This window comes from Marmota marmota, unplaced genomic scaffold (genome assembly GCF_001458135.2).
Source record: "Marmota marmota marmota unplaced genomic scaffold, marMar, whole genome shotgun sequence".
In the NCBI taxonomy this organism is placed as follows: Eukaryota; Metazoa; Chordata; class Mammalia; order Rodentia; family Sciuridae; genus Marmota; species Marmota marmota.
The window spans coordinates 9,652,243-9,679,083 of NW_025999853.1; the positions used below are offsets into that span (position 1 = coordinate 9,652,243).

Sequence of the window (26,841 nt, forward strand, 5' to 3'; positions counted from 1 at the left end):
CAGCCCATGCCATGACCCCCTACCCCCCACCCCCCACCACCACACACACACACACACACACACACACACACACACCATTTATTATGCTAGCTAGGCGTGTTGTCAGAATTCCAGCAACACTGATGTGGTGAACCGCAATGTCCAAGATGCCTTGAAGCTTAAATATTTAAATATTCTAGACATTTATATCATCCCAAAGGATTTAAACATATAAATGTATTGCTAATTTTATAAGAAATGTTAATAACATTAAATTTATTTACTAAATGTATTGTACTATGAGATTTTTATATCTGTCTGTTGTCTTATTTGTGCCTTGTATTTCTGACTACACTGTTTGCCCCTTGGATAGAAGAAAAGGACTATGCTAACCTTGTGTAACCTTGGAGCTTAATGCAGTGACATAATAACAATAAATGTGGCACTGGGATTGTAGCTCAGGGCAGAGCACTTACCTAGCATGTGTGAGGCACTGGGCTCAATCCTTAGCACCACACAAAAATCAAACAAATAAAATAAAGGTGTTTTGTCCATGTATAACAATAACCAAAAAAAGGAAAAAAGAAAACAATATTCACAAAATGAAAACATATTAATAGCTAACTATAATTATTTCCAGTCTAAATGTAAAACCACAGTACCAGATTTAGAATTAGAAAATTTTTGCTTTTGTGTGAGGTGGGGGAGAACTCATTTCAGAAAACCTCATAGTTATCCGTAGTAAGTTGTGCTTAATTCTTATGCTTTCTCATTTCTTAGATGGTCCACAATTAGTGAAAACTTGTTTGCAACCACTGGTTATCCGGGCAAAATGACAAGCCAGTTGCAAATTCATCATCTAGGACACACTCAGGTAATGTCAAAATCTTTCATGGAATATCTGTTTTTTTAAATTTGTGATTTGATTTTTTCACAAATTTGTAACTTGTAACTAAAGACACTTATGTCTTTTATCTGCTTAAATTGAAAGAGAAAGCATTTTCAATGTTTAAATCACCAGTGACAACGGATTTTGTGTTTTTGCCAGAATTCATGTAAGAAGCGTAGTTCTTCTGTTGCTTCTGTATTTTCTCTTTCATCTAAATATATTAATCAAATTTGGCTTGTTTGGTTGATGCCAACTGCAAAAATTCTTGAGTCAGGGCAATGTCAGTTATTCATAAATGGATTGTAGCCTTCATTCAAACTGGTTACAAATAAATAATTTGCATTTCACCTCTGATGAAGCATATTTGTAGTATTTCTGCTCTTAACGAAGATAATTTATCAGTGCATTTATTATTTTTAGTTTTCATTTATGAGCTTTGGGCATTTGTTTTGCTTCTTTAATTCTTCTCATATTTTATAGCCTGTCCTCACTGGTTCTGTAGCCGTTGGATCTGGCCTTTCCTGGCATAGAACTCTCCCACTGTGTGCAATTGGAGGAGACCACAAGCTGTTGTTTTGGGTGACTGAAATATAAAATAAATTTTCTCTGTATTTTAGATTCTTAAACTTTGTATTTTTAGTACATATTTTGGAAACTCCTTATTTTTATATCAGATATACTGTAAATTCTAGAAATGTCTCAGTTATTGCTTTTGTTAAATAAAATATTGATGATTTGAAAAATTATTTTCTTACTCTCTATATTTTTTAAAATCATCATGTAAGACTATATAATTAACTTAGCAGCTCAGCTCCAGAGAAGAGATGATGGGAAAAATAATTTTGATTTTTATCAAAGTACTGTTCCAAGGGTGTTTTGTCTTCTATATTAAGTATATGCTCTTTTCCTAATTCTCAGGGTCAAACATTTACAAAAGGAGAATAAGATATTTCCATGTACTCCGAAAGAGTGTACACATTTTTGTTAGCAATCTATATGTTTAGGGATGTTAAACTTCCTCATTATTTATTAAAGATTGTTAGTCAATTTAATATTTTAAAAAAAGGTTTTCAATTTCTTCAAACTATGACTGATTATGTTACCCTGCCCTGTGTGCAGAAGCTTTGGTCTGGACTTGGCGCTCTTAAAATATCTGGTGTAAGGGATAAAATTCACCAGAAAAAATGACTTGTGATTTATACCTTGAACACCCTTACCTCTTTTATGGATCTTCATCATTCTTTCTAAGAAACGTGGTGTAATGGTAGTCTTTTACCTTAGTAAACTTTGTTTTTTGAAATATGTTTCCATTAGACTAAGACATGAGGAAATGTTCATGGAGAATTAGTTATTGGTCATCACTTCTAATTCTTGATAAGTAACAAACGAGTTCTGATATTGTTTCCAGTTTTAGTTTTCCACGTTTGTTTATGGGTATGTCCAAAAGGGTATTTTTTCTGTTGAGATTAAGTTTTCTCGGAATTGCTTCACTTGCAAACATTGTTGAAAGAAAAACAAAAAAGTCATGTTCTAAAACTTGTATTATTTAAGACTGTTGAAGCAAATGTCAGGATATCACAAATCTGCAAGATGTCAAAGCTAAATCCTACTCTTTCAAAATGATGGGATCATAAGTCTCATTTTATTTTTTATGATTTGGCTTATATGTTATGAATATTTCAGTGTCTCTCCCATGCCAGAACACAAAATCACACACCCATGAACTCTAATTTGTTTCTTACTTTGGTAATTTGTGACTACATATTGACATTGACCTAGAAATGTTCCTGTGGCTATTTTAAATCTCATGTCAGTGGACAAGAAATTGAAATCTGGTTTGCACATTTGTGTCTGGTTTTTTTTGCAGTTGTTAAAAATCTGACATTATCCCAGAAATGCTGATTGGGGAGTTATGAGATAGTATTATGGCCCAGACTAATTTAATAATTTTGAAGAAAGAGTTGCTCCAGACTCTCTTCATGGTTCTCTATTGCTCAAAACATTAACTCAGTTTAACCCACCTTTATACCATACCAGTAGCCTTTACAGCAAGTAGCCTTTATAAGTTTACAGAAAATTCGCAGAGTGCACAGGACCATTTTGGAGATGCATTTCCACACATTCCTCATAAGAGCTTGGTCAAGTCCTCAGACACAGCACGCTGTTCCAGTATATCTTTATCAAGCTGTCTCTGTGCTCAGTAATAAGGACAGGAGAGAACACTCTGTTCTTTCATCTTAACACCTTGTTGATTCAAAACAGCATGCATTTCTAATCATACATTTAAAGAAATAATACCTTTAAAAATAAGTAGATGTTTTAATTTGCTATTAACATGATTTCCGTTTATAATAACCATTTGTTACCTAGTAGAGTAAAAAGAAAATAATTAGGATATCAACTTTGAAGATCTCATTTCACAAAAAGAAAAAATACATCCTTTTTATGATGTATCATACTCAAATTCAACATAAGCAGTTTGTTTTACATGCACACACACAGACTTCATAGGAAAGCAAAAGCATTTAATCTATTTTTTTACCTTTACAGCTGTTCTTTGAACTACTTTAGTAAAAACAATTGTTACCCTTATGTAGGATCAAGTGACATTGGTCTGGAAATTCTTTGGATCAGTTTATTTCTGTTTAACTTGTGTCTTTTTTATAAAGTTATTTGCCTTCTCAACTAATTTTTTTTTTTTTTATTGTTGGTTGTTCAAAACTCAACTAATTTTTAATGGGAACTCCACCTTAGGACTTTCTTACTTATTAAGCTTATAAAATCCATATGAATAATAGTAAAAGAGGAGTTTTCTCAGCTTTTGAAAACAATTGGAGGAACTCAATAGATTTTAAAGAATTGTGAAATGCTTACTTCTCTACCATTTATAATGCTGTATTGAGTTGAGTGTCTATTTCTTTGTAGTAAAAGACAATAATGCTGCTGGTCTCTGTTCTAATGGTGGTTAAGTACAAAACTTTGATCTTTCTGTAAACACAGCTGTTGTCCTATTATTGAGCCAAATACAGATGAGATTAGACTCTGGCCAAAATTAAGGTTAATCTTTGTAGCCATCTCAAGTAAGAACTTTCTAATACTGTTTTAGGAAATCTCTATTTTTGAGACAGTGTACAAAGGAAATAAGTGCTAGACTGCTAACCTCTAAAGCAAGCCAGAAGCGACTAATGATAAATTATATTGTAGTGATAAAGAAGATGGAAACTCTAACCAAATGAGTTCATTTTTACTTAGACTGTAATCATAAGAAATTACTTTCTTCGTTCACATGAAATTTAAATCAGACCATTAGAAGTTGTTTTTTAATGAACTGCTGCCATCTTAATGTTTCTTCCACAAATTCTAATGAAAACTAGGTATTTAATAAGCTAGAATAATATTTTATTATAATTATTGTGTAATAGATTATTTTAGTGTCTAGCTAGCCTATCACTATCCCCTCAAAAAATATTTTTCTTTTTAAGATTTAGACACCAGAATTTTAAATACTTTGCCAAAAGTTCCTTAGGAGTGATTCTCCTGGGTGTTGGACACTAGTGCTTCAAGCTGTGTTGTGAAGAACTAATTATGCATTTCTCTCCAACTTGCATGTTTCAGGAGAACATCCATAGGAGTGTCCCTCACCTGCAATCTATAGATCTCTAATATTAGACTTATTTAATAACATTTCCCTGGTACTTAATTTTGAGCAAGTAGAGGACCTGGTCAAAATTAAGTACCAGGGAAATGTTATTAAATAAGTCTAATATTAGACTTATTTAATAACATTTCCCTGGTACTTAATTTTNGAGAGAGAGAGAGAGAGAGAGAGAGAGAGAGAGAGAGAGCCGTCTCAGAGCTCTCACTCCATCCAGAATTCACACCACAAACACATTAAACTCCAAAGGGCCTGAAGAGTAATTCTGGAATTCTGTATTTTTGACATTTACTTGTGCCATGATTCCATCCAATTGACACATTAACTGTGTTCACATATTACATATATGATCTTTACAAAAACCCAACCTACTAAGGGCAAATACCTGGGAGAATATGAAATTATTGCACGGGTTTCTCAAAATTATTCATACTACCACTGTCAAAATCCTTTTCCTTAGAAAACATGATTTCCTATAGTCCTAAGATAAGACACCCCAAGATCAAACTTGCTTACATATTTCTAACAGACATTGACTTCAGCCGTCCTGACATCTGCCTCTTTCTTTCCTTAACACCTTAACAGGTAGAAGGGGAAATGAGCCTGCCAATGGACCCTTCACTCCCATAGTGGCTTTGAGATTTCAGTCAGAAATCAAGGGAGTTGAGAAGTTCCCAATATGTTGAGTTAGGTCTGTCATCTTGTATTATGTGACTCCAGGTTTGGCTATGGAATTCAGATGAAAGCCAGAATACTTGAACCTTATATATCCTACCTGTGATATATAAGGTAAGACTTTCTAAGGCAGGATGTATTAGGGAAATTAATTGAATCTAGCTGGAAAATAAAAGGGAGAGTTATATTTGAATGAAAATAGGGATTTTTAAAGACAAATTCCCAATATAGCTCACCAATTTTCGTTTAATACTCTTATTTTAACTCTCCCTCAACAATGTATATGTGTTTACTCAATGAATACTAGATGTCCAGCCATAATTGCCCTGTGTTCTTACATATAAAAGGGCTTCTTTGGGGTGGTACACACCCGTAATCCCAATAACTAGAGGGTGAAACAAGAGGATTGCAAGTTCAAGGTCAACCTCAGCAACCTAGCCAAACTGTCTCAAAATAAAAAATATATACATTTTTTAAAAGGGGCTTCTTACACTGAGGATGGAACTCTAGTACAGCATATGCAATGTCCTGGGTTTAATCCCTAGGATTGCAAAATAAATAAAGGATTCTGCAAAATATTATGAACCACTTTCCTAGACTGAGGTTCAAAATTTCTGTTGTCCTTTTTCAAAAGGTAATACCAAGACTCAAACTATTTGGACTCCAGAAACAAGACTTTAGGAAGAAATGTTGATGTTGAACATCTAGAGTACTTTTAATGATTTTACATGGTTGTGATTCAAAACAACCTGACTGCTTTATGAAGGCCAGGTGCTGAGTCATTTACTAAAACAGCCAGGAGGGGTTAATTAGAAGCAGCTGATAGTGGCATCATTCGCTGCCTTTTTTTAAATAAATAGGGTTATTCTTGAAGAGGACAGAGTGCTATACGTGTGCAAAGCTAAGCAAAGACTCATGACTAAAAGCCACTTCATTTCTAATCCCACTAGCAGAAAAGAAACAAAAAATGAAATAGTGAACTCAAGATAATCAAGGCCCTATTTTTAAAAAATGGTAAAATTAGTATTAAGATGAGTGATGTGGATGACATTTCCCTCTCCAATGCATTTAATTTACTTCTAAGTTTTCCATGATAAATATATCACTTTTTTTTTTCCAGTATGGGGGATTGAACTCAGGGCCTCATGCATGCTAGACAAGTGCTCATCACTGAGCTGCATCCTCAGCCCAACACCACTTTTATAATAATTGCTTAACTAAAAAATAAGCAGATATTAACTGGCTCTGTCATGGTTGTAAGAGAATATAAACAAAAATGATTTTACATGGTTGTGATTCAAAACAAAAAAGTATGGATGTTTTCTTTCATGTGGAAGCTAGAGAGGGGAAAAAAGGGGGAAGCTCATGAAAATCATAGGGAGATCAGTAGAGTAGAAGAAAAGGACTGGAGAGGGAGGAGGAGAGAGAAAGGGAAAGTACTAGGGAATTATATTGTCCAAATTATATCGTATATTGTGTTCATGTATAATAGGTAACAATGCTACTGACCTCAAAGAGATTATAAAGAGGTTGGAACACCCCATGATCATGAAAAGATGAAGATAGAATGTGCCAGGTATTATGGGTATTGTGGGTATAATGATTAAAAAACAAAGTAGCTTCATGGTTTTCACCTTCTAAAGCAGGGAAGTTCAGACACTTGGGTTTCTATAGCATATCCTTACTGAGGAACTTGGAGCACCAGTTCCTCTGAAGAGAGGGGAGGAGTGTTTCAGGGTTGCTGAAACAGAGACTGGGTCAGGAATGCCCTCCCCACTGGCTTGCAAAGCCAGACAGCAGCCACTCCTACCCTTCTGGTCACTTCTTGAGAAATCAAATCAATGAGATCCCAAACTCAGGAGTGAGATGCCTTGCTGAAACCAACAATATGACCTAAATTAAGCTTTTATACAGAAAGATTACGGTTCCATGTTTTCTTAAATACCATGTTTTATCTATTAGGCCAATTATAGGAACTATATACTTTTCTCTGAATCCTTGGTATCCTAGCACTTGTGGCCTTATAGAACCAAGACAGATTGTCTGTTCAAAAACTTGCTAATTCCTAAAGATAGTAACCTGCTTACTTCATAGCATGTCTTTGGTGTGCAAACCAATCAATACTGAGCCCAGATCCCCAAAGCACCCCTTATCTTACACACCAAGCCAATATTTCTCCTGCACTAAATCAATGTAGGTCCAGGTACTAGACAACTAGAGACAGCTCCTATATTCCACAGCTTATCAGAATTATTCAAATTAGTCAATCCTAAACTGTTAGCCTGCCCTGCCTTTTCAACAAAGACTCCAAGACCTAGACATCCTCTTGCTCTGTCTTCCAACTTCCATCCACAATCTGTGCTTCCCTGTGCCTCTGCATGGCATGATGAGTACAACTGAGTACATGATGAGTCCCGTGAGTACAACTGAGATAGACCTTTTTTGAACCTTCTCAAAGAATAATTATTAGGCTCTCTTATCATTTTATTGGGGGCTTCCTGACTGTGAATGTCTTTAGGTTTCTTATTTTGAGTCATTTGGTTTTCCAGAGAAGAATGTAGTCTTCTGCCTACAGAATATAAGCTTACAACCCAACTTTGTGAGTGAAGTTAGGAAAGTCAGGACACTTAAAAGGAGTTGCCTGAAACTGAATTCTTTTTTTTTTTTTTTTTTCATTTTTTACTGGTGCATTCATAGTGCAACTATAATGCACCAGTAAAAAATTGTGGGATTTGTTGTCATTTGTTGTCCAAATTGTGAGATTTGTTGTCATATACTCATACATGCATACAGTATAATAATATAATTTTCCCAATATCATTCCCCAATATTTCCCCTTTCCCTCTCCTCCTCTATCCCCCTGGTCCCTTTACTCTTCTGATCCCCTTTTGGTTGAAATAGTGAATTATTAATACATTGAACTAAACTGGCTAGAATTCCTTCACTTAACCAAGTCTCAACAGACAATTTACATTACTCCTAAGGTTTGGGAAGTGGGGAAGGGGATAGAAGTAAGGAATGTTTAATTTTACTTCCCCATGAATATGAACCAACACCCTGCCCCTCTAAGGGGGTTCCATCCTGAAAGCAGAGTAGGGAGAAACACAAAAGAAATACTAGGGACCCATTTCTCATCCTTTCCCCCCATGTAAGAATTTACCTATGATAAAATTAAATAACAGCAATTTTCTAGTAATGTGCCATGAAAACAATGTAACAATTGAAGATAATGGAAAAAAATTAAGAGATTTTTTTAATTGAATGAATAGATGTACGTGGCTTATATAATCTCTGTCCTTTGAAATCAATATTCATTACTACTTGTTTTGCCTCCAATATTCATAGCAGTAAGTGAAATCTGGCAATCCAGTGATGCATTTTAGTTTTTACCAGCAAGAGAAAGTCTACAGGAAAGAGTACATATTTCAGAGGAATTCTGGTAGATGGCCAAAGCCTATAGTTTTTAATAGATCTGGAAATTCAGTTATTAAAATGTGGCACAGTTGTCAAGAGCTATGGATGATTGATGAACAGGCTCCTAGGAGGTTCCTAGGAGGCAGAGAGAAATTGCCACTCTTCACATCTTATATTAGAATTCTTTTTTTAAGATGCCAAACCACTTTTTTAAAAATTTTTGTCTTTTGACCAACTGAGAAGTTCATATTTCTATAGTCCTATGATATATAGAGAAATATATGTATACTACTAAATATATTTATATGCTACTTATTCAGAACCAGGGACTCCCTCCCCAATTTCCATTTCCGTAGCTGGGAGCCTCTCTTGGGTCTGGAGAGGAAGATTAGGCTGACCAGTTGAAGAGTCTTCTCAAGAAGGCTGATTGAGTACCCAGAGTTGTAAGTCCTGCCTAAATCAAGATTCATGGAAGATAAAATAAGGTGTGGAAGTACATGAGTCCTTAGACCCAAACATTATTGAACAGATATTTATCTGAGGGTTTATTATAGAACAGACATTGGGCTAGGACTTAGTGAATACAGAAGAATCTCTGCCCTAAATTAACAATCTGTGGGCATTCTAGTCAACAGGCTAGTGGAATGTGTGCCAAGATAAGGTTAAGCAGAGCATGATGTGGATACATATACTCAGAAGAACAAGTAAACTATTTTTGGTGAGTCAGGGAAAGCTCTAGAATAAGGCAATAAAACTTATATTATTGGTTAGGGTCTAGAAAGATGTGAGCCTTTCAAATCAGTGATAATAACAAGAAATAACAGATGAAACAAAATTTTACTTTTCCATGAAGCTGTTGAAATCATCAGATGTTTTATAACTTCAGTGAAATAAATTCCATAAAAATGTCTATGTCTGGAGGGACATAGGTGAGGAGAGACTGAGCATTGCCATACACAGGCAGAAGAGCCTGGTCTGGGTGCAAGACGGTGGAAGGGCAAGCCTCAGACACTAGGAGACCTGGCCAATAGTATTAACTGGTGGGACAGAGCTGGGTCCACAGGGACCTCAATCACAAAAACAAATTACTGAGGCCTATCTTCCAACCCCAAGATTCCTGAGAAAGTAACAGTGGAGGAAATGATTTTAGTAAGGAGAGAGAATTCTCATAGTGCTCCAAAGTGCTTAAAATTCTTCAATGGCTCCCATCATGTATCACTCCAGATCTTCCATGGCATCCCATCTCACACAGTGTGACTACCAAAGTCCTTACAACAGCATACAAAGTTCTGTGTAAACAAGCTCCCACATAACTTTTAAATATCAAAGTTCCACCTTGATCATTCTGCATCTGGCTTCTAAATAAAATATCTGTACTAGATACATAAATATGAGAAACTAGATATTGGGAAAATGAGGGAGAACCAGCAAATGAAACTGAGAAGTGGTGTCCAGCATGGGAAAAATTAAATCATGAAAGATTTGCTTTCCAGAAAGATGAATTTTGATAGTCCAAACAGGAGAAGGAAGATAATCAACCTTATTAAATGTTACTTAAAGGTCAAGGTGGAAAAGTAAGAATTGACCAATGGATTTAGCATCATGGAGGTCAATGGTGGCCTGTGTGGTGAGCCGCTTCTGCCGTTTATGCAAATTATGGTCGCCATTACAAGATGGCGCTGGCTCCGCTGTGGTCTGTGACAAACAACTCCTTATTTGGGAGAGTTGGCGCATGACTTTTCATCACCCTATGAGAAAGCTCCACGTGGCTGCTTTGCATTGGGGCTTGAGATGCTTTATTAAGGCTGGGAGGGGCATCCGAGAGGGAGAAGAAGAACTATCAAGGGCCTGAAATAAACTGGTGAAAGAAGATTCCTGAGTGTTGCATCTTCCTTGCGGGCAAGGGGGCGCAACAGGCCTGGAAATCACCAGTTTGTATATACAGTTTTGGAGAGCAGTGACTTGGGTCATGGTCTCTCACTGCCTCATGGCTGTGGCTGTGTTGCTCTAGGAACTTTCTGTGCAAAGATTCAGGACAAGACTGCCCAGTCGCTATGGTGATGCCCTGCCTAAGGAAGCTCTGTGCAAAGGCATGGAGCTACATCAGTCTTGACCTTGAGCTCAGACACCAGCTGCCGAGCATAGAGAGCTCTGAACATAATAAGATAACCATAGCCAGGTGCACATGCCTGTAACCCCAGTGGTTCAGGAGGCAAAGGCAGAAGGATCTTGAGTTCAAAGCCAGCCTCAGCAATTTAGCGAGTTGCTAAGCAACTCAGTGAGAACCTGTCTCTAAATAAAAATACAAAATAAGGCTGAGAATGTGGCTCAGTGGTCAAGTGCCTCTGAGTTCAATCCCCAATACCCTCCTCCCCTGCCCTGCCAAAGAAAAGATAATCACAATGTCTCACAAGCGCTGTGACCTTCAAGACTGTCTGCTTTGCAGAAACTTTTCCACAAATAACCTTTTGATGATAAAATCTATATAATAGATGTGCTGTACTAATGTTGGGTCATTGTTCCTTCATCAGAGGACAGTGTCCCAGCTGGTCCCCACTTTCTCTCTATTAGTGATTGTTTGCCTTTCTTAATCCCCCTTTGCCCCTCACTGGTTTCTTAGATTTGGCCATGCTGTCGCGGCATACAGTAGTGGGACTTATTAGGGAAATTCAGCAATTAGAAAGAAAGAAATTGAAGAAAGTGAGGGTGTACAATCTTTTGAAGAATTCTGAAAGAAGGGAGTATAGTCAAGAGATTTATCTGATGAAAATAGGGGAAACAGTATGTTTGTATTTTGCTGGGAATTATTCAACAAAAAGGAAATGTTGATGCGGGGGGGAGTGGAAACAATCACTGAAGTGGTATCTAGAGCACAGGTAGAGGAACTGGGCTTAGCTAAGAGTAAGCCAGTGTATGCATAGTAGTCAAAGGAAGACAAGGTGTAAGGACTCTGATGTGGGTAAGAAAAAGACCCGTTAGTGGAAGCATGTGAAGATCTAACCTTAAGAGAACATGATTTAAAATGAAAGGGGGTCTGGATAGGGCCAGGCAACATGGGTTGTACACTACTGATAGCCATTACAGAAAAAGCAGAACATTAACTAGACTTTGCCAGGAATGATGAAGGAAGGCAGAGCCAGGTTTATGGAGAGATTATACGGAAGCATAGGATGTTCACTGGATAAGAAGGGAAGTAAGGGCTTGAGGGAATTGAGGAACACTGAAAAAGTACGCTTCTGAAGGCTCAAAGAACTATCAAAGTTAGGATAACAAAGAGTGAGGTAGAAAGATGGGAAGAAATGGCCATACCACGGATGCTTCAAATTTTAAATATGGAAGGGTGAAAGTATTAACAGTGAGAAGTTCTAGGGATTGAAGATGAAAAAGACAGGGCCCCAGCTCCCCTGCAGCAGGATTCCCTGCCAATGGCCGCCTTCCCCTGATGGTCTGTTCACATTGAGTCCGGTTTGGAGATGGCAGAGGATCTTGGAGATGAGTGGTGGGAGAAGCAGCCAGCAGGAGCAACTGGGAGCCCAGCTGCCACACACCCTCCGCACACACCTCAGGAGGTGCCTGAAGATAGGAAAGGGATTCCTCTGGCCAAAGCAATCAGCTCAAAGTGTATCAAATCTATACTGGCTCAAGGGGAGAATCTCCATCTCTACTAGCTCAGTGAAACTGAGTCCTCATCTAAATGGGCTCAAGGTGAGTCAGTCTGTATCTACACTGAACAGAAAAGGGAGGCATAGTGGTCCAGCCCTTGGAGAGGACAGCCCCAGGCTCCTGCCCTTGCCCTGAAGCCTCCTTCTTTTCTTAATTTTTAAAATATGCTTATTTTTTTCACACAAACTAAATTAGGTCTATTTAATTTGCTACAACAAAGGAAAGTATACTCTGAGAACTCCTGGGAAAAATCCCAGTAAAGGGAGTTGAGGACTAGGCTGGGCTATTCCAAATTAGAGATTAGGGAAGTGGGGGGAGACTTTAAAATGGTAGACTGTTAAAAGGAGGAGAGGCTAGAATTCAGTGCTTGAGTATGTTAATATTAATCTTTTTGTGAGAAAAAGCAAAATAATAGTAGCTTAGAAGAAATGTCACACATTTTTACAACTTAGTATGACTTTGGAGGAAGAGGTGTTTGCCATGTCGTAATGGAACTACAGGCTGTGTACCAGCATTGCTCACTTCACTGTCTCTCGAATTTAATGAGGCAGAATATACTTTAAAAGAATTCTCTAGTAATTTAGCTTATATATGTATATATATACGATGTTTATATGTATATGTACATGTACATATAACATACATACATACATACATAATGTTGTATAGAAACATCTATACAACATTATGTATGTATGTATGTATGTGTACGTATATGTGTGTGTGTGTGCGCGCATGGGTGTATGTGTGACACAAGGCAGAGATAGAGAGTTTGACAAAGAATCTCCAAAGAAATGACTGGGAAGTCATATTTGAAGAGATCTGAGCCTTTTCTAGAGAATATTCCAGAGTTGAGTAAAATATTATTTCTTATATCAAAGTACTTAGTATAGTAAAAATAAAAAAAAATAAAACTGTAGACATTAAAAATAAGATTAAAAAAATGTATGTTCCATGTAACATTAAAGAGTAAAATGTTCCTTGTCATAACTTAGTGTAGAATAGAATCAAACAATAAGACTGAGTTAAGATGGTAGAAATATTCTCAAATATATTGATAATTATGATACATGTTGATTTATAGGTCAGAAGTCAGAGTATTCACATGGATGTTTAACAATTATGGCTCAAGAATTTTCTTACAAACAAGTAAAAACTATGCAAACATTAAGTTACATCAAGAAAAGTACTAGTTAAAACAAAACTATAATAATAGGAGAAAAATTATAATTTAAGGAAAAATCAGTAATAATAATAGAGGAAAAAATGCACCTAGAAGTCTTAATTATCACAAATTTAGATATACTAATCACTTTAAAATAAAAATTTATACAGCAAAATTAACGTAATTACAAAGAAATTAGCCAACACAATTGACAGGGGAATCAACATAAAATATGCTTATTTTTAAAAACCTTTGGGACATCAATTTTATTATACAATTTTTGAAAAACAGAAATTTATTAAGAGCCATCTCCACTATTCCAGAATAATGGGAGAAAGGACAGAGAAGAGTAGGACAGGGAGATGTGTCCCAGGGACAAAAGTCTCTGATGTCTCTTGAATGTGGAGGCAGAGGAGTTTCCTGTTGGATCCAGATGCACTCCTGTCTGGGATCCATTTGGAAAAGCCTAAGCCAGTTTGCTCACTCCTGTGTCTGAGTCCATACCTGACCAATGCCCAAGCCGTAACATCAGGATCCACAGAGCTCAGAGTCTTCTGGCTGTCCATTGGTTTTGTTTGTTTCTGAATCTAGGACAGTTCTGTCCACCTTTCATTGGAGCCACTTTTTTTTTTTTTTCTGAATGCCAGCCTGAATTGAACACAGTTGTTGAATACAGGTGGTGATCCTCCTAGTCACCCCCTTCCAGCCCTTGCTATTGTCATGGGTTTGTCCTGTGGAGGTACCTCAGGAGGAACTGCTGTTGTGTCCAGTGACCCACCTACTGAGGAGACTCAAGAGGTTGGACACGTGGAGTACAAGGTCATGCTGGGAGGCTTTGAGGGGCGTAAGGGTCCTCACATGCAGGAAGTGGAGATGAATGGCAGGCTTGCTTGCTCTTCCACTGCCCTTCTGCCCTGACTGCTTGGCCTCCTTAGGCAGCTGCTGCTCACAGGGCAAGGGGAAGGTGGGAAGGGCAGGCTCACTGACATTCCTCTTTAGAGGGACATTGGAAGGATTCTTGAGGCCTGGGCAAGGTCCAACTCCCTGACACTTAGATTTCACCAGGAACATGGAACCCACCCCCAGATTCTCTGGTGCTGGAGTGTCAGGTATGTAGCCCTCCTCTCATCATAGTTTCATTTTGCCATGAGCACTCCAGTATTATATGTCATGACTGTCACAATTGTGAGGTCCTGGTGTTTGGGGAGTGACTCACTAGAATGACTGGAAAATATTCTTCACCCTGGCCCAGCCGTGGGTGCCCCATGATTTGCTCCACTGTGGGCCTCAGTATTTGATTGGTGAGGCTCCATGCTTTCTCAGAAACATGCAAGGGCATGTTGTACCTGGCATGTACTACTGACTCCTTCAACTGCTTATCATTGGTCCCCATAAAGGGCATCTCCTTGTCACCAACAAATATAGAATGATACCCAGGCTCCAGTGGTCCACCCAGGAACCCTTTTATTTTTCCCTCTGGATGACTTTAGGGGCAAGGTATTGGGAGTGTGCTCCAGAAATTGTTCAGCTTGTGCCCAACCATGAACCTGGTGTTCAGGCCAAAATCAATGTGTTTGATTCTGCCTCTGGCATCTACCAGGATATTCTCCACTTTCAGGTCTAGATGAATGACACTCTTTTCATGGCAGTAGCTCACAGTACTCACTATTTGCCTGAACAGTTTCTGGGTCTCCCCCTCCAACATGCCATCAGCCTCTGGGATGTGATGCCATAGCTCTGTCCCATCTGCGTGCTCCATGATGATGTAGACCACCAACCACCAAATATGCTAACTATCTGAGAGTCTCACAGGTCACCACCAAGAGCTTCCTGTACTTACAGACAAAAACCCAGTCATAGCCACCCTGTTATAGAGCCAGTGTTTGAAATTCCCTCACAGTGTCTTCTCTTGAGGTCAAAGCAAGAAATGGCCCAGTCACACCTGGGCATACCATTTGTAGCCTCCAGGACCTTTTAGTGTTTCATAAAAAAATAAGAAAGGAGCTGGTATGATGGTACAAGACTGTAATCCCAGGGGTTCAGGAGGCTGAGGCAGGATGATTGCAAGTTCAGAGCCAGCCTCAGAAATTTAGGAAGGCCCTAATCAATTTAGTGAGACACTGCTCAAAATAATACACGTAAATAAAAGGGCTAAAAGTACTGGAGATGTGGCTCAGTGGTTGAGCACCCTTGGGTTCAATCCCCAGTACCAAAAAATAAGAAAAGAAAGAAATCAAGCCTTTTGCTTCAGTGGGTTATGGAGACTGATACTTACTTTTTCAGAAATTAAAATTTGTGGGATTAAAAAAAGCCTGTAGTTTTAGAGGCATTTGTAGTGACTGATGTTTTCACCACTAAAAGGTGAAAGGAAAGATGAAAAGGACAGTATGGCTGAAGTAGGAAAGTGGGGAACAATAACACTGGAGGAGAGTTAAGAAATTAAGAGACTTAGGGGCTGGGGATGTGGCTCAAGCGGTAACGCACTCACCTGGCATGCGTGCGGCCTGGGTTCAATCCTCAGCACCACATACAAACAAAGATGTTGTGTCCGCCAAAAAATAAAAAAATATATATTAAAAAATTCTCTCTCTCTCTCTCAAAAAAAAAAAAAAAAAAAGAGAGAGAGAGAGAGACTAGGGTACCAGAAAAATTATAGAAAATCAAAAAGCAACGCATAGCAGCAAACCAGGGAGGATAGCTTCAAGGATATCATCTATATTTCACAGCACGAAATCAGAACTGTGGGCCACTTTTAAGGGAAAAGAAAGGGTAATGGTCTGGAAGCAATGAGGAGCAATATGTACCTCCTATCCAAATAATGCAAGGATTAACTGGATGAGAAAAGAACTGCAGACTGCACAGGAAGCTGTGTGAACAGTCATGTTGGGAGCTAGAAGAGAGTAATGATCAAAGAAGAGGTTAAGAAATGGGGATTTCACTAGAGACTAATTTCTTTTTGTCAGATTAGGAGACTGGAAGTTGAGGAAGGATAAGGTGATGGATGAAGAAAGCCATATAAGGTTGGGTCTGAAGAATGAGTGATGTCACCAGAGTCCAGAACTAACTATGATGGTCTTAAGAGAGGTAGTGAAGGAGGAAAAGGTAGGATTCTTGCCAAGAATAAGTATTGTCTTCACTCCTCCCAAAAGGATGGATAGGCCAGGGCAGCGGTATTCTTACCTGGAATGTTTAAATCTCTGAAAGTGCAAATCTCAGTGCCTTTGCATACACTGTGGAATGCATATCCCCATTCTTCTTTACCTTTCTAATTTTTGTGCTTTCAAACTCAGCTCAGGTATCAGTTCCTCTAGAAAAACTGTCCCCAGTTTCATTAATCTGTTAGGTGCTCCTCTTCAGGGCATATTCAGCCATGCCTTTACACTATTAATTGCTTTTTATTTTTCTATCTCTCAATTTGTACTGTGAGCAATTTAATGGTTTTTTTAACTTGTTTGTCTATTTACCTTCATAAGGGTATATTTTTGTCTGTTCTGTTCATTGCTATGTCCCTGATTTATAGAACAGTGTTTAGCACACAGTAGGGAATGCATGTTTAATGAATGGATGGATGGATAGTAGGATGGTTTTCCAATGCTAGGCACCAGCCTTGGACCCTAGTAAGCCCTCAAAATTACACATTAAAATTATTAATGATTTTTCACTGAAAAGCAGAGTGACTGTTACTAATTGAAGAGACACAAGAAAAGAATAATCCTTGCTCCAAGGAATTTACAGTCTAATGGAAAAATTCCAGTTCATATGGACTTTATCAAGGGGAAAAAACAAAACATAAGTACAGTTGCCTAGAACTGTCACAATGTTTATTTTATTTATAGTTGTGGCACTAGTACAGTTCAGGCATACCTCATTTTATTGTGTTTGCTTTATTGAGCTTTGCAGATATTGTGGGTTTTTTTTTTAACAAATTGAAGATTTGTGGCAACCCTACACAGAGCAAGTCTCTCAGCACCCTTTTTCCAGCTTCATATGGTCACTTCTGTGTCTTTATGTCAACATGTTGATAATTCTCAGAATACTTCAAAGCTCTTAATTATTACTTTACTATGAAGATCTCTCATCACCACTTGACTGTTTTGGGGTGCCACTATTATAATTGTTTGGGGGTACCACAAATCACTCCAATATAAGATGGCAAACTTAATCCATAAATATTGCTTGTGTTCTGACTGCTCCACCAACTGACCACCTCTGTCTCTCTCCCTCCTCAAGCCTTCCTAGTCCCCAAGACCCAACAACATTGAAACTGAACCAATCAATGGCCCTACAATGACCTCTGGTGCTCAAGTGAAAGGAAGATTCTCATGTCTCTTTAAATCAAAAGTTAGAAATGATTAAGCTCAGTGAGGAAGCATGTTGAAAATTAAGGACAAAAGCTAGACCTTTTGCATCAAACAGTCCAGTTCTGAACGCAAAGAAATGATTGTTGAAGGAAACTGAAAGATTTACTCCAGTGAACACAGGGATAATAAGAAAGAAAAAAAGTCTTACTGCTGATATGGACAAAGGTTTAATGTCTGGACAGAAGTTCAAACACGCCATGACAGTCCCTTAAGCCAAAGCCTATTCCAGAGAACTAACTCTCTTCAATTCTAGGCTGAGCAAATTGAGGAAGCTGCATAAGCAAAGTCTGGAGCTAGCAGAGGTTGGTTGGTGGGGTTTTAGGAAAGAAGCCTTCTCCATAACATAAAAGTGCAAGCTGAAGCAAGCTAGCCAGAAGACCTATCTAAGGTCATTGATGAAGGTGGCCACCCTCACACCTTATTTTCTGTGTAGACAAGACAGCCTTATCTGGGAAGAAGATGCCATACGACTTCATAGCTAAAGAGGAGAAGTCACTGCCTTGCTTCAAAGCTTTAAAGGAAGGCTAGGGTTGTGGCTCAGTGGAGAGCGCTTGCCTAGCACTGGGTTTGATTCTGAGGGAAAAAAATGATGGAGAGTTTGAAAATTGATTCCAACCCACAGGGATGACTTTGAGAAGGTTCAAGACTTGAATAGACGAAGTAACTACTATGGTGGAAATAACAAGAGAACTAAAATTAGAAATGTAGCCTCAAGACTGAATTGTTCAATCTTCTGATCAAATCAACAGATGAAGAGTTGTTTCTCATGGAAAACCAAAGAAAATGGTTTCTTGAGATTTTTTTTTTAAGTATTATGAAAACAGTTGATACAGCAGCAGCACTGATTGAGAGGACTGGTACCAATTTTGAAAGATGATCTACTGTGAGAAAAGTGCTATCAAACATGCTACCGAGAAATGTTTTGTGAAAATATGTGTCAACCTGCATTGTTGTTTTAAGAAATTGTCACAGTCACTCTAATCTTTAGCAGCTATTACCTTAATCTGTCAGTAGCCATCAACCTCAAGACAAGAACATCCACCAGCAAAAAGGATTAAGACTTGCTGAAAATTCAGATGTTCCTTAGCATATTTTAGCAATTAAGTATTTTAAAATTAAGATGTACATTTTTGGACATAATGCTATTGCACATGTAAACTATAGGATAGTAAAAATGTAACTTTTATATACACTAAAAATTGTTTGACATGCTTTATTGTGATATTTGCTTTAATGTAGCAATGTGAAAGGATATGCACAATGTGTTTGAAGTATGCCTATACATAGAAAATGGAAGGTGACCAATAGGTGTTTGTTGAAAGACAACAATGAAATATTCAAGGAAGTTCAACTAGTCATAGACATGAAGAGAGGTGTATTTAAAACTATTCCTCAATCTATCCTTCCTCACTTCAACCTCCCATTTCTACACATACAATTTGACTCTCAACTTTTCTGTTTGCACCATTTGTTACACATCTCTGTCCCAGGCACTGCTAGCCTTTCAACAAGTCTGTATCATGTCACTCCTCTGCTCACAAATTTTTAAATGACTCCCATCACCTATAAAAAGAACGTTCAACTTTTTGGGTTCAGAATAACCACAGGGGTTGGGGTTGGTTAACATGCGGATTTCTAGGCCTATCCAACAGAGATCCTAATCCAGTTTATCTGAGGTCAGTCTCAGGAATGTGCATTTTAAGAAGCACTCCCAAATAACTGATGTAGTTGGCCCATGGATCACATTTAGAGAAATATGAAGTTATTGTATAAAATCTGACAAAAAAGGCCTTTAATGAACTTTTTTTTTTTAAATCTCTACTTCTCCTGCCTCATTTTCCTGCCATTCTCTATTTCTGAGCTCTTTTGTTTGGACACTACCAGCTTTCCCTTTGTCCTCCATACCACACTCCATGCCTCTGTGCCTTTGTACAAAAATCCATCCCAAATTGTCTGCTTAACACGCCTTATCATTAAGAAGCCAGCTTAAGGGCTGGGGATGTGGCTCAAGCGGTAGCGTGCTTGCCTGGCATGCGTGCGGCCCGGGTTCGATCCTCAGCACCACATACAAACAAAGATGTTGTGTCCACCAAAAACTAAAAAATAAATATTAAAATTCTCTCTCCCCCCCCCCTTTTAAAAAAAAAAAAAAGAAGAAGAAGCTGCTTAAGTCTACCTTCTCTGGTTTCCTCAGCTCACCTGGAAGTGCTTCTTATCTATAGTACAATAGCACTTTGCATCCATGTGGATGCCTGTATCATCTTTACAGTTTTGTTTGCATGTCTGTCTAGATAGTGCAAATTAAAATTCTGCATGTATTCTCTACACTATAAATTTCTGGAAGGCAGAGATTATCCTCAATCTTTTCAGTACTCAGCATCTCGATTGCTATATAGGAAGGTTTCCAACTTTTGGTCAGTTCACTTATCCTGGATCATAAGCTGGTAAACTACACATTTAAAATCTGAACCAAGATCTCCAAATTCCAGGTGTAAAGATCTCTCCAGGTCACTGTTCTGCCTTTTGGAGAGCAGCCACTTCCATAGCTTTGTGCCTCAACGTTAGCATAACTTTGTTATTTCATATTTTAAAGAGGATATATAGGTCTTATATCCTCCTTCAGAGCATAAAAGTTTCCAGAGCAGCAAGCTCGCTCTGACCAATTTTTGCATTTCCCACAATGTTAAGCAGTATGTTAAGTAGTAGCTGACCTTCAGTTAAAAAAAAAAAAAAAAAGAGGAGGGATGTGAAAGCTGGGAGAGGTATGTCAGTCATCTCCTTAATCAGCGGTGGAGGGACCCTCCCCCCTTCAAGGTGAACTGTAAGGCTTGAACATGTTGAAATGTTAAATGAATGACAGAGTTAATTATATGACAAGACTAGGCAGGGAAAACCTTAAGTGGATGCAACTCCCGACCTCTTTTTTCTTTTACTTAGCCTCCACCTCTGTTTTTTAAGATCTTACTACTACAATTGCAGCCGCGCTCCTGATCCTCCACAGCTCTCCTCGAGGCTGACGTCACAATGCGAACCACAAACTACAAACCCCAGAATGCCGAGCGAAGGGGCGGGCTCTCCTGGAGCCGCAGAGTGATTGGTGGGAGAGGCGTTTCCTTCCGACAGAAAGGCCCGGGAGGCGGGGACTCGGCGAGGCTCCCGGCGTAGTTACCGGGTTGGGCGGGGTACATCTGGGAGGGGTTTGTGGGTGAGCTCTGGGTCCCCCGCCCGCTGCGGAGATGGATGAAGATGGGCTTCCACTCATGGGGTCAGGCATAGACCTGACCAAGGTTTGTAAAAGACGCAGTTGAACTTCCGGCCATCGGCGGGGGAGGTTGGGGAAGGGACGCCCGGGTACCGGGGAGAGGCCACCTCTACAGGTCCCACCCTGACCCTGTCTTCTGCTGACCTAAGAAGAGAATCTCAAAGCTCAGCCTGAAAGGGGGTCCTTCCTGAACCAATTAAGAGGATAACGCACCTCTCCCGCCTTCTCATCCCGAGTCAAGTGTCTCTCTGCCCAAGGTTGATCCGCTGGAGACACAGACCTGTTGTGACCTCTGATTCTTATGTTTTTTATTCCGGCGGGCCCTCCAGTGTGTGTGTGTGTGTTCTTACAAACATTCGAATCTAGAGGCACTTCTAAAACTTTTCTACAGAGCCTCTGTCGTTTTCTGACATTCCACCTATGGCTTTGGAAAAAAAGTTAACGATTATTCTCAGTCCTCCAAGAAATTCATATCACACAGCAAAATGCCCCGTTATGGTTTCCAAATACCCCAAACATTGCAAGGTGTACATTTGTGTGAATCATGTTTGTTTTTACAAAACACAGGTGCCAGCTATTCAACAGAAAAGAACGGTGGCATTTCTAAATCAGTTTGTGGTGCATACTGTACAATTCCTCAACCGTTTTTCTACAGTTTGTGAGGAGGTAGGTATTGTGATACTGATTTCTCAAATAGCCTAGAAATCACCTTAGAATTTTTAGGTTGAAAAATGGAGTAAAACAAGAATCATAGTCTTTATGTATTCACATGGCTCATGTCAATCCATGGTGGTGTTTACACTCCTTAGCTTCTCTATGACTGTTTACCATCCAATTCTGCTCCCTACCTGTGCTGAATGAGAGTATTCTAGAGGCCTTTGTGAGTTAACTCAAGTTTCTTGTGATTAAAGAGAATAAAAGAAAATCCAAAATTTCACAGTTAAAACATTTTCTAATTTTGAATTTTATTATTCATTCTCCTCCCCAAATTGACATTTTAAAATACTAATTTAAAATATTCATAGTTTGTATTAAAATTATCTTACATTTGTTGACATAAAAGGTGGCTAGGGTGAGATAGCCTAGAAACACAATGTTGACATCAAATATCATTTTGGAAATAAAAATACCTTCTGCAAATGACTTGTGAAGTAGTGTTGGGCTGGGATTGTGGCTCAGCGGTAGAGCGCCTGCCTAGCATGGGCAGGACCCGGGTTCGATCCTCAGCACCACATAAAAATAAAGACATTGTGTTGTGTCCATCTACACCTAAAATAAATAAAAAATTAAAAAAAAAAAGAAGTAGTGTTAAATACCAAGTTAAAGAAGTACTAGATCCAGGGACTCTTCCTGTCTTATACAATAGTCAAAAAAAGAGAATGGGGAGGAAAATGAAAAACATAGTTGAAATTGAATTTAAGAAAAAGAATCATGGGACTTTTAGGTAATTCACAGGTGAGCCATTGGAACATTCTGTCTTATATAAGGTAAAGCCTTAGCAATTAGTTTTTGTTAGGTGTGTTACTATAACTAAAAATTGCATGGAGACAGCAAGACCATTTTTACTTGCATAGAATTACAGCTGTTATTTTTGTCGATTTATCAAAATTTCCTCTGCATTTTCACCAAGACAAAAATGAGATAGGATAATTGATAGCCTGCAGCCATATGTTTTTAAGAGTTGCATAGTTTCTTGACCTTACCTGTTTTTAGGAGTTGCATAGTTTCTGCTCTAGTTCCTAGGTCTTTGATCCATTTTGAGTTGACTTTTGTGCAAGGAAAGAGGTAAAGGTCTAGTCTCATTCTTCTGCATCTGGTTAACCAGTTTTCCCAATACCATTTTTTTAAATGGCTGTCTTTTCTCCAGTGTATGTTTTTGACACTTTTGTCAAGGATCAGGTGACTTGTAGATGTGTGGGTTTCTATGTCTTGTCTTCTGTTCTGTTCCATTGATCTGTTTTCATGCCAGTACCATGCTTTGTTGCTATAGCTCTGGAGTATAATTTGAAGTTAGGTATTACAATGCCTTTAGCATTGCTTTTTTGGCTTAGAATTGCTTTGGGCATTCTGGGTCTTCTATTCTTCCAAATGCGTTTTAGGACTGTTTTGTCTATTCACTCTTTAACCTCTTGTTGTTCCTCCCTCAACTTCCCCACACTATTTTAGCTGTGTCACTATTTTTTAGTATTCCTTGAACTCAAGAGAAAAGTTTGTTGAACAAACAAGTGTAAGGGTAGTCTGTGGCCTTTTATCCTTTATTTTAATTGACAATATAAATTGAATATTTCTATGATGTATAACATGATGTTTTCATATTTTTAATGTGTTGTGGAATGGCTACATCAAGCTATTTAATAAATGAACTTCTTCCCATACTACTAAATTTTTTTGTGATAAGAACACTTATAAGCTATTCTCTTAGCAATTTTCAAGGATACAATGTAATGTTATTACTTGAAGTCATCACCTATAGTAGATCTGTGGAACTTATTACTTCTAACTAGAATTTTGTATGCTTTGATCAACTTCTTCCCAGTCTTCCTACCTCAGTTCCCTCAGCCTCGGGTAATCACCATTTTAATGTCTGAGTTCAACTTTTTTTTAGTCTTCCACATACAAATGAGATCATGTGATATATGCCTTTTTGTGCCTGACTTATTATTTTTTAAAATAATATCCTCTAGGTTCATCTATCTTATAACAAATGACAGTATTTCCTTTTTAAAGTCTGAATAGCATTCCATTAAATATTGCATTTTCTTTATTCATCTGTTAATGCATACTTAGGTTGATTCTGTAACTTGGCTATTGTGAATAATGCTGCAGTGAACATTGTAAGTGCAGATATCTCTTCTATATACTCATTTTACATCCTTTGAATATACACCCAGTAGTGGAATGGCTGGGTCATATGAAGCACTGTTTTTAAGAAATCCATATTGTTTTCCAAAAAATTTACTAACTTATATTCCTACCAACAGTGTGCAAGAATTCCTTTTTCCGGTATTCTTTGGGTACTGGCCAAGACTTTGGAACTATGGAGGCTTGCATAGTGCCACGTTTACTGAGGTTGACCCTGTGTGTAGTCAAAAAATAAAAAGAAATGTAAGCAAAGTCTAATGCTTACTTTTCTCTCCTCCTTCTAATTGGAGAATATTCCTCTCCATGCTGTACTTCTAGGGCTGGGCAGAAGGTAAAGATGGTGATGCAAAAACTGTTCTTCCTACCTTCTGTGTGTCTTTTTACACTCAGGTACTATACTCTTATCTGACTTCCCTATCTTGTAAAGGTATGTTCATATGGGAATAGTTTATCAAATTGATGTTTCTGCAGGTGGATGAGTGCTTCAAAGTCCCATTCCACTATCTTGTTAGTCTCTAACCTTCTTCTTCTTTATGTGTGATAATCTGAGGTTGATTATAACTCATTCTTTACAATTCACATTTTAGCAGCTTGAGATAATAATATTTATCACATGTTTACTCTGTGCTAGGAATTTTAGTAAGTGCTTTACCTGTGTTGTCTGGCCCTTTGAGAGCAATTTAGTCATACCTCTTTTACAGATATGGAAACTAAGATGTAAAGAGTTTTAAATCGTTTGCTTAAGTCATTTATCATTCAGCAAATATCCAAGTACCTTACATTTGTACCTGCACCAGTGGCTCTAATTTGCCATAGATAGAAAATAATTTGCCACAGATAGAAAATAGCAGAACTGGATTTCCAACATATCTGCTAACTGGAAAAGCCAGAAATGCCTCATTCTTGTCTTGGGTTGCACTTTCTGATCTGAATAACAATCATGTTTGCATCATTTTTATTTCATAATCATAATTTCATATTTTTATAGCTATTTCAAAATCTATTTTTCAGATTCATTTTTTGCTATGCCATGTCCATTTGGTTTGATGTCTTTTTTGATGTGATAAATTCTAAAGATATATATATATATATATATATATATATATTCAAATGTAAAGTGCCATTCTTTGAAGTTAAAGTCACTGTGATGTTTTGAAATAATTTTTAATTTATTCATAGCACTCATTAGGCATGTAGTCTGTTTTTGTTAAAATTTTAAGACCCCAAATGACTTTTTCCCTCAAAAACAACAATAAAAATGAACTTCAGTTGATATGTCTTAAACTGGAAGTGAATTAGATGAAAAAAGAAATTTGTTTTTCTCCCACATGATCTGATTTGAATCAAACCCAAATTGTAACAACTTCAATGATAGCTAAACTCAAACTGGAATGAAATTTGAAACAAATTTCTAGGACTCTTTTTTCATCATTTATACTGGTTTTAGAGTTCTCTAATAAAGAGAAGAATATAGAATATAACTGTGAAGAACACAACTTTTTGAAAACTTTTTGTATACTAGGATATTCTGTAACTCTTCTGTATGATGAGATTAGAGGTCAAGGAAAGGAAAGTATTTGAATTAGATCCAAATTTCAAAGTTCCTTAGGGTCATCTCTTCTTCCTTCACAAATCCTCACTAAGCTTTTCTGTTCTTGACCTGGTCAGTGAAATCCTAATGGTGGGCAATTGGTACAAATTCCGTTCTATTACAGGTAAACCTGAGACAATCTTACAGTGAGTTTTAAAGTCAAAGATACTTCATAAACAGGAGATTCAGAACTGCTATTTTGACTCAGACTTATTATGCTTAGAATACTGGATTTAAAATCATTTTTTAATATTTAAAAAATTTATTTTTTCTAAAATCTTTAAATACAGGAAAAAGTGCTGAGTTCTCACATTATCTTAAAAAAAATTTACAGTGCTTATCTTACGTCCAATTTTTAACCTCCTTAGACTTAACTTTCAACCAGATAATGTTTTGTATAGAATCTCATTTGCTGCTACCTATGTTATAACTGCCTGATTTAAGTTTCAGATGGAGCTTAATAAAAGCCATTTATTGTTTCCCTTTCTGGCTTCTAGGTTGTTATATACAACTCAATGGGATATATCAAAAGATTTATTGTTTTAAAATACTGTTTCTCTTTTAGAAAATTGGATATAAAAGCTGGATATTTCATAATCACAAAAGTCAATGTTTTAGGGCTAGGGCTGAGGCTCAGTAGTAGATCAGTTGCCTAGCATACGTGAGGCACTGGGTTCAATCCTCAACACTACATAAAAATAAAGGCATTCTGCCCATTTACAATTACAAAAAATTAAAATAAAAAAGTCAATGTTTCATTTTTGTTTCCATATTCATCTAGTTGCTCCATACTTCTTCCTCATGTCTTCTTTTTTCCCTTTAATAAATGTGCTACCTTAGAAATATGCAAGTAATAAATCAAGACATTTTCAGCATATCTGACAAATTTCAGGTGCCTTGTGAATTCCTGTTATCCCAAACCAAGGTATTTCAAGTTTGTTTCAAATCCTCATAAAAATAAGATGATGGTTAAATAGATGGGAAAGACTGCTACTTTTTCATTTTTCTTGCTAAAACTTTCAGAAGTGGAGATACGTATTGTCCCTGATCATGTTACTTACATTTTATCCATAGTCATCCTTACTTCAGGGTAGTGGTTCTCAATCAGGGACCATTTGGGATTGTCTAGAGTATTTTTGATTATCATAACGGAAAAGTGCTAGTGGCATTTAGTGAATAAGAGACCAGAGATTCTACTACACATCCTATAGTGCATGGGAGGGATCCTCCACAACAAAAAAAATATCCATCCCAATATGTCAATAAAACCAAAGTTTGAGAAACCTGCTTTAAAGTGGTCTGTGGCTTTAGAAGGGAAATGCAGA

At 37.6% G+C, this 26,841-nt stretch overlaps 2 protein-coding genes across 5 annotated transcripts in view; both read left to right on the forward strand.

Moving 5' to 3' along the window:
* Nup37 (nucleoporin 37) overlaps nucleotides 1-1,614 on the forward strand; it is a 39,820-nt gene extending 38,206 nt beyond the window's left edge. The window contains exons 7-9 of the mRNA XM_048803047.1: nucleotides 600-626; nucleotides 726-853; nucleotides 1,349-1,614. Of these exons, the coding sequence (XP_048659004.1) occupies nucleotides 600-626; nucleotides 726-853; nucleotides 1,349-1,462 (269 nt within the window). The 3' untranslated portion in view covers nucleotides 1,463-1,614. The remainder of the gene's footprint in view (nucleotides 1-599; nucleotides 627-725; nucleotides 854-1,348) is intronic.
* Nucleotides 1,615-20,926: 19,312 nt separating this feature from the next.
* The window catches only part of Washc3 (WASH complex subunit 3), a 39,343-nt gene continuing 33,428 nt past the window's right edge, over nucleotides 20,927-26,841 (forward strand). Inside the window, exons 1-2 of one of the 4 annotated variants that reach the window (XM_048803059.1) lie at nucleotides 20,927-21,088; nucleotides 21,631-21,729. In XM_048803059.1, the coding sequence (XP_048659016.1) occupies nucleotides 21,038-21,088; nucleotides 21,631-21,729 (150 nt within the window). In that variant the 5' untranslated portion in view covers nucleotides 20,927-21,037. The remainder of the gene's footprint in view (nucleotides 21,089-21,630; nucleotides 21,730-26,841) is intronic. The other 3 variants (XM_015482852.2, XM_048803055.1, XM_015482851.2) reach the window with 3 other exon arrangements.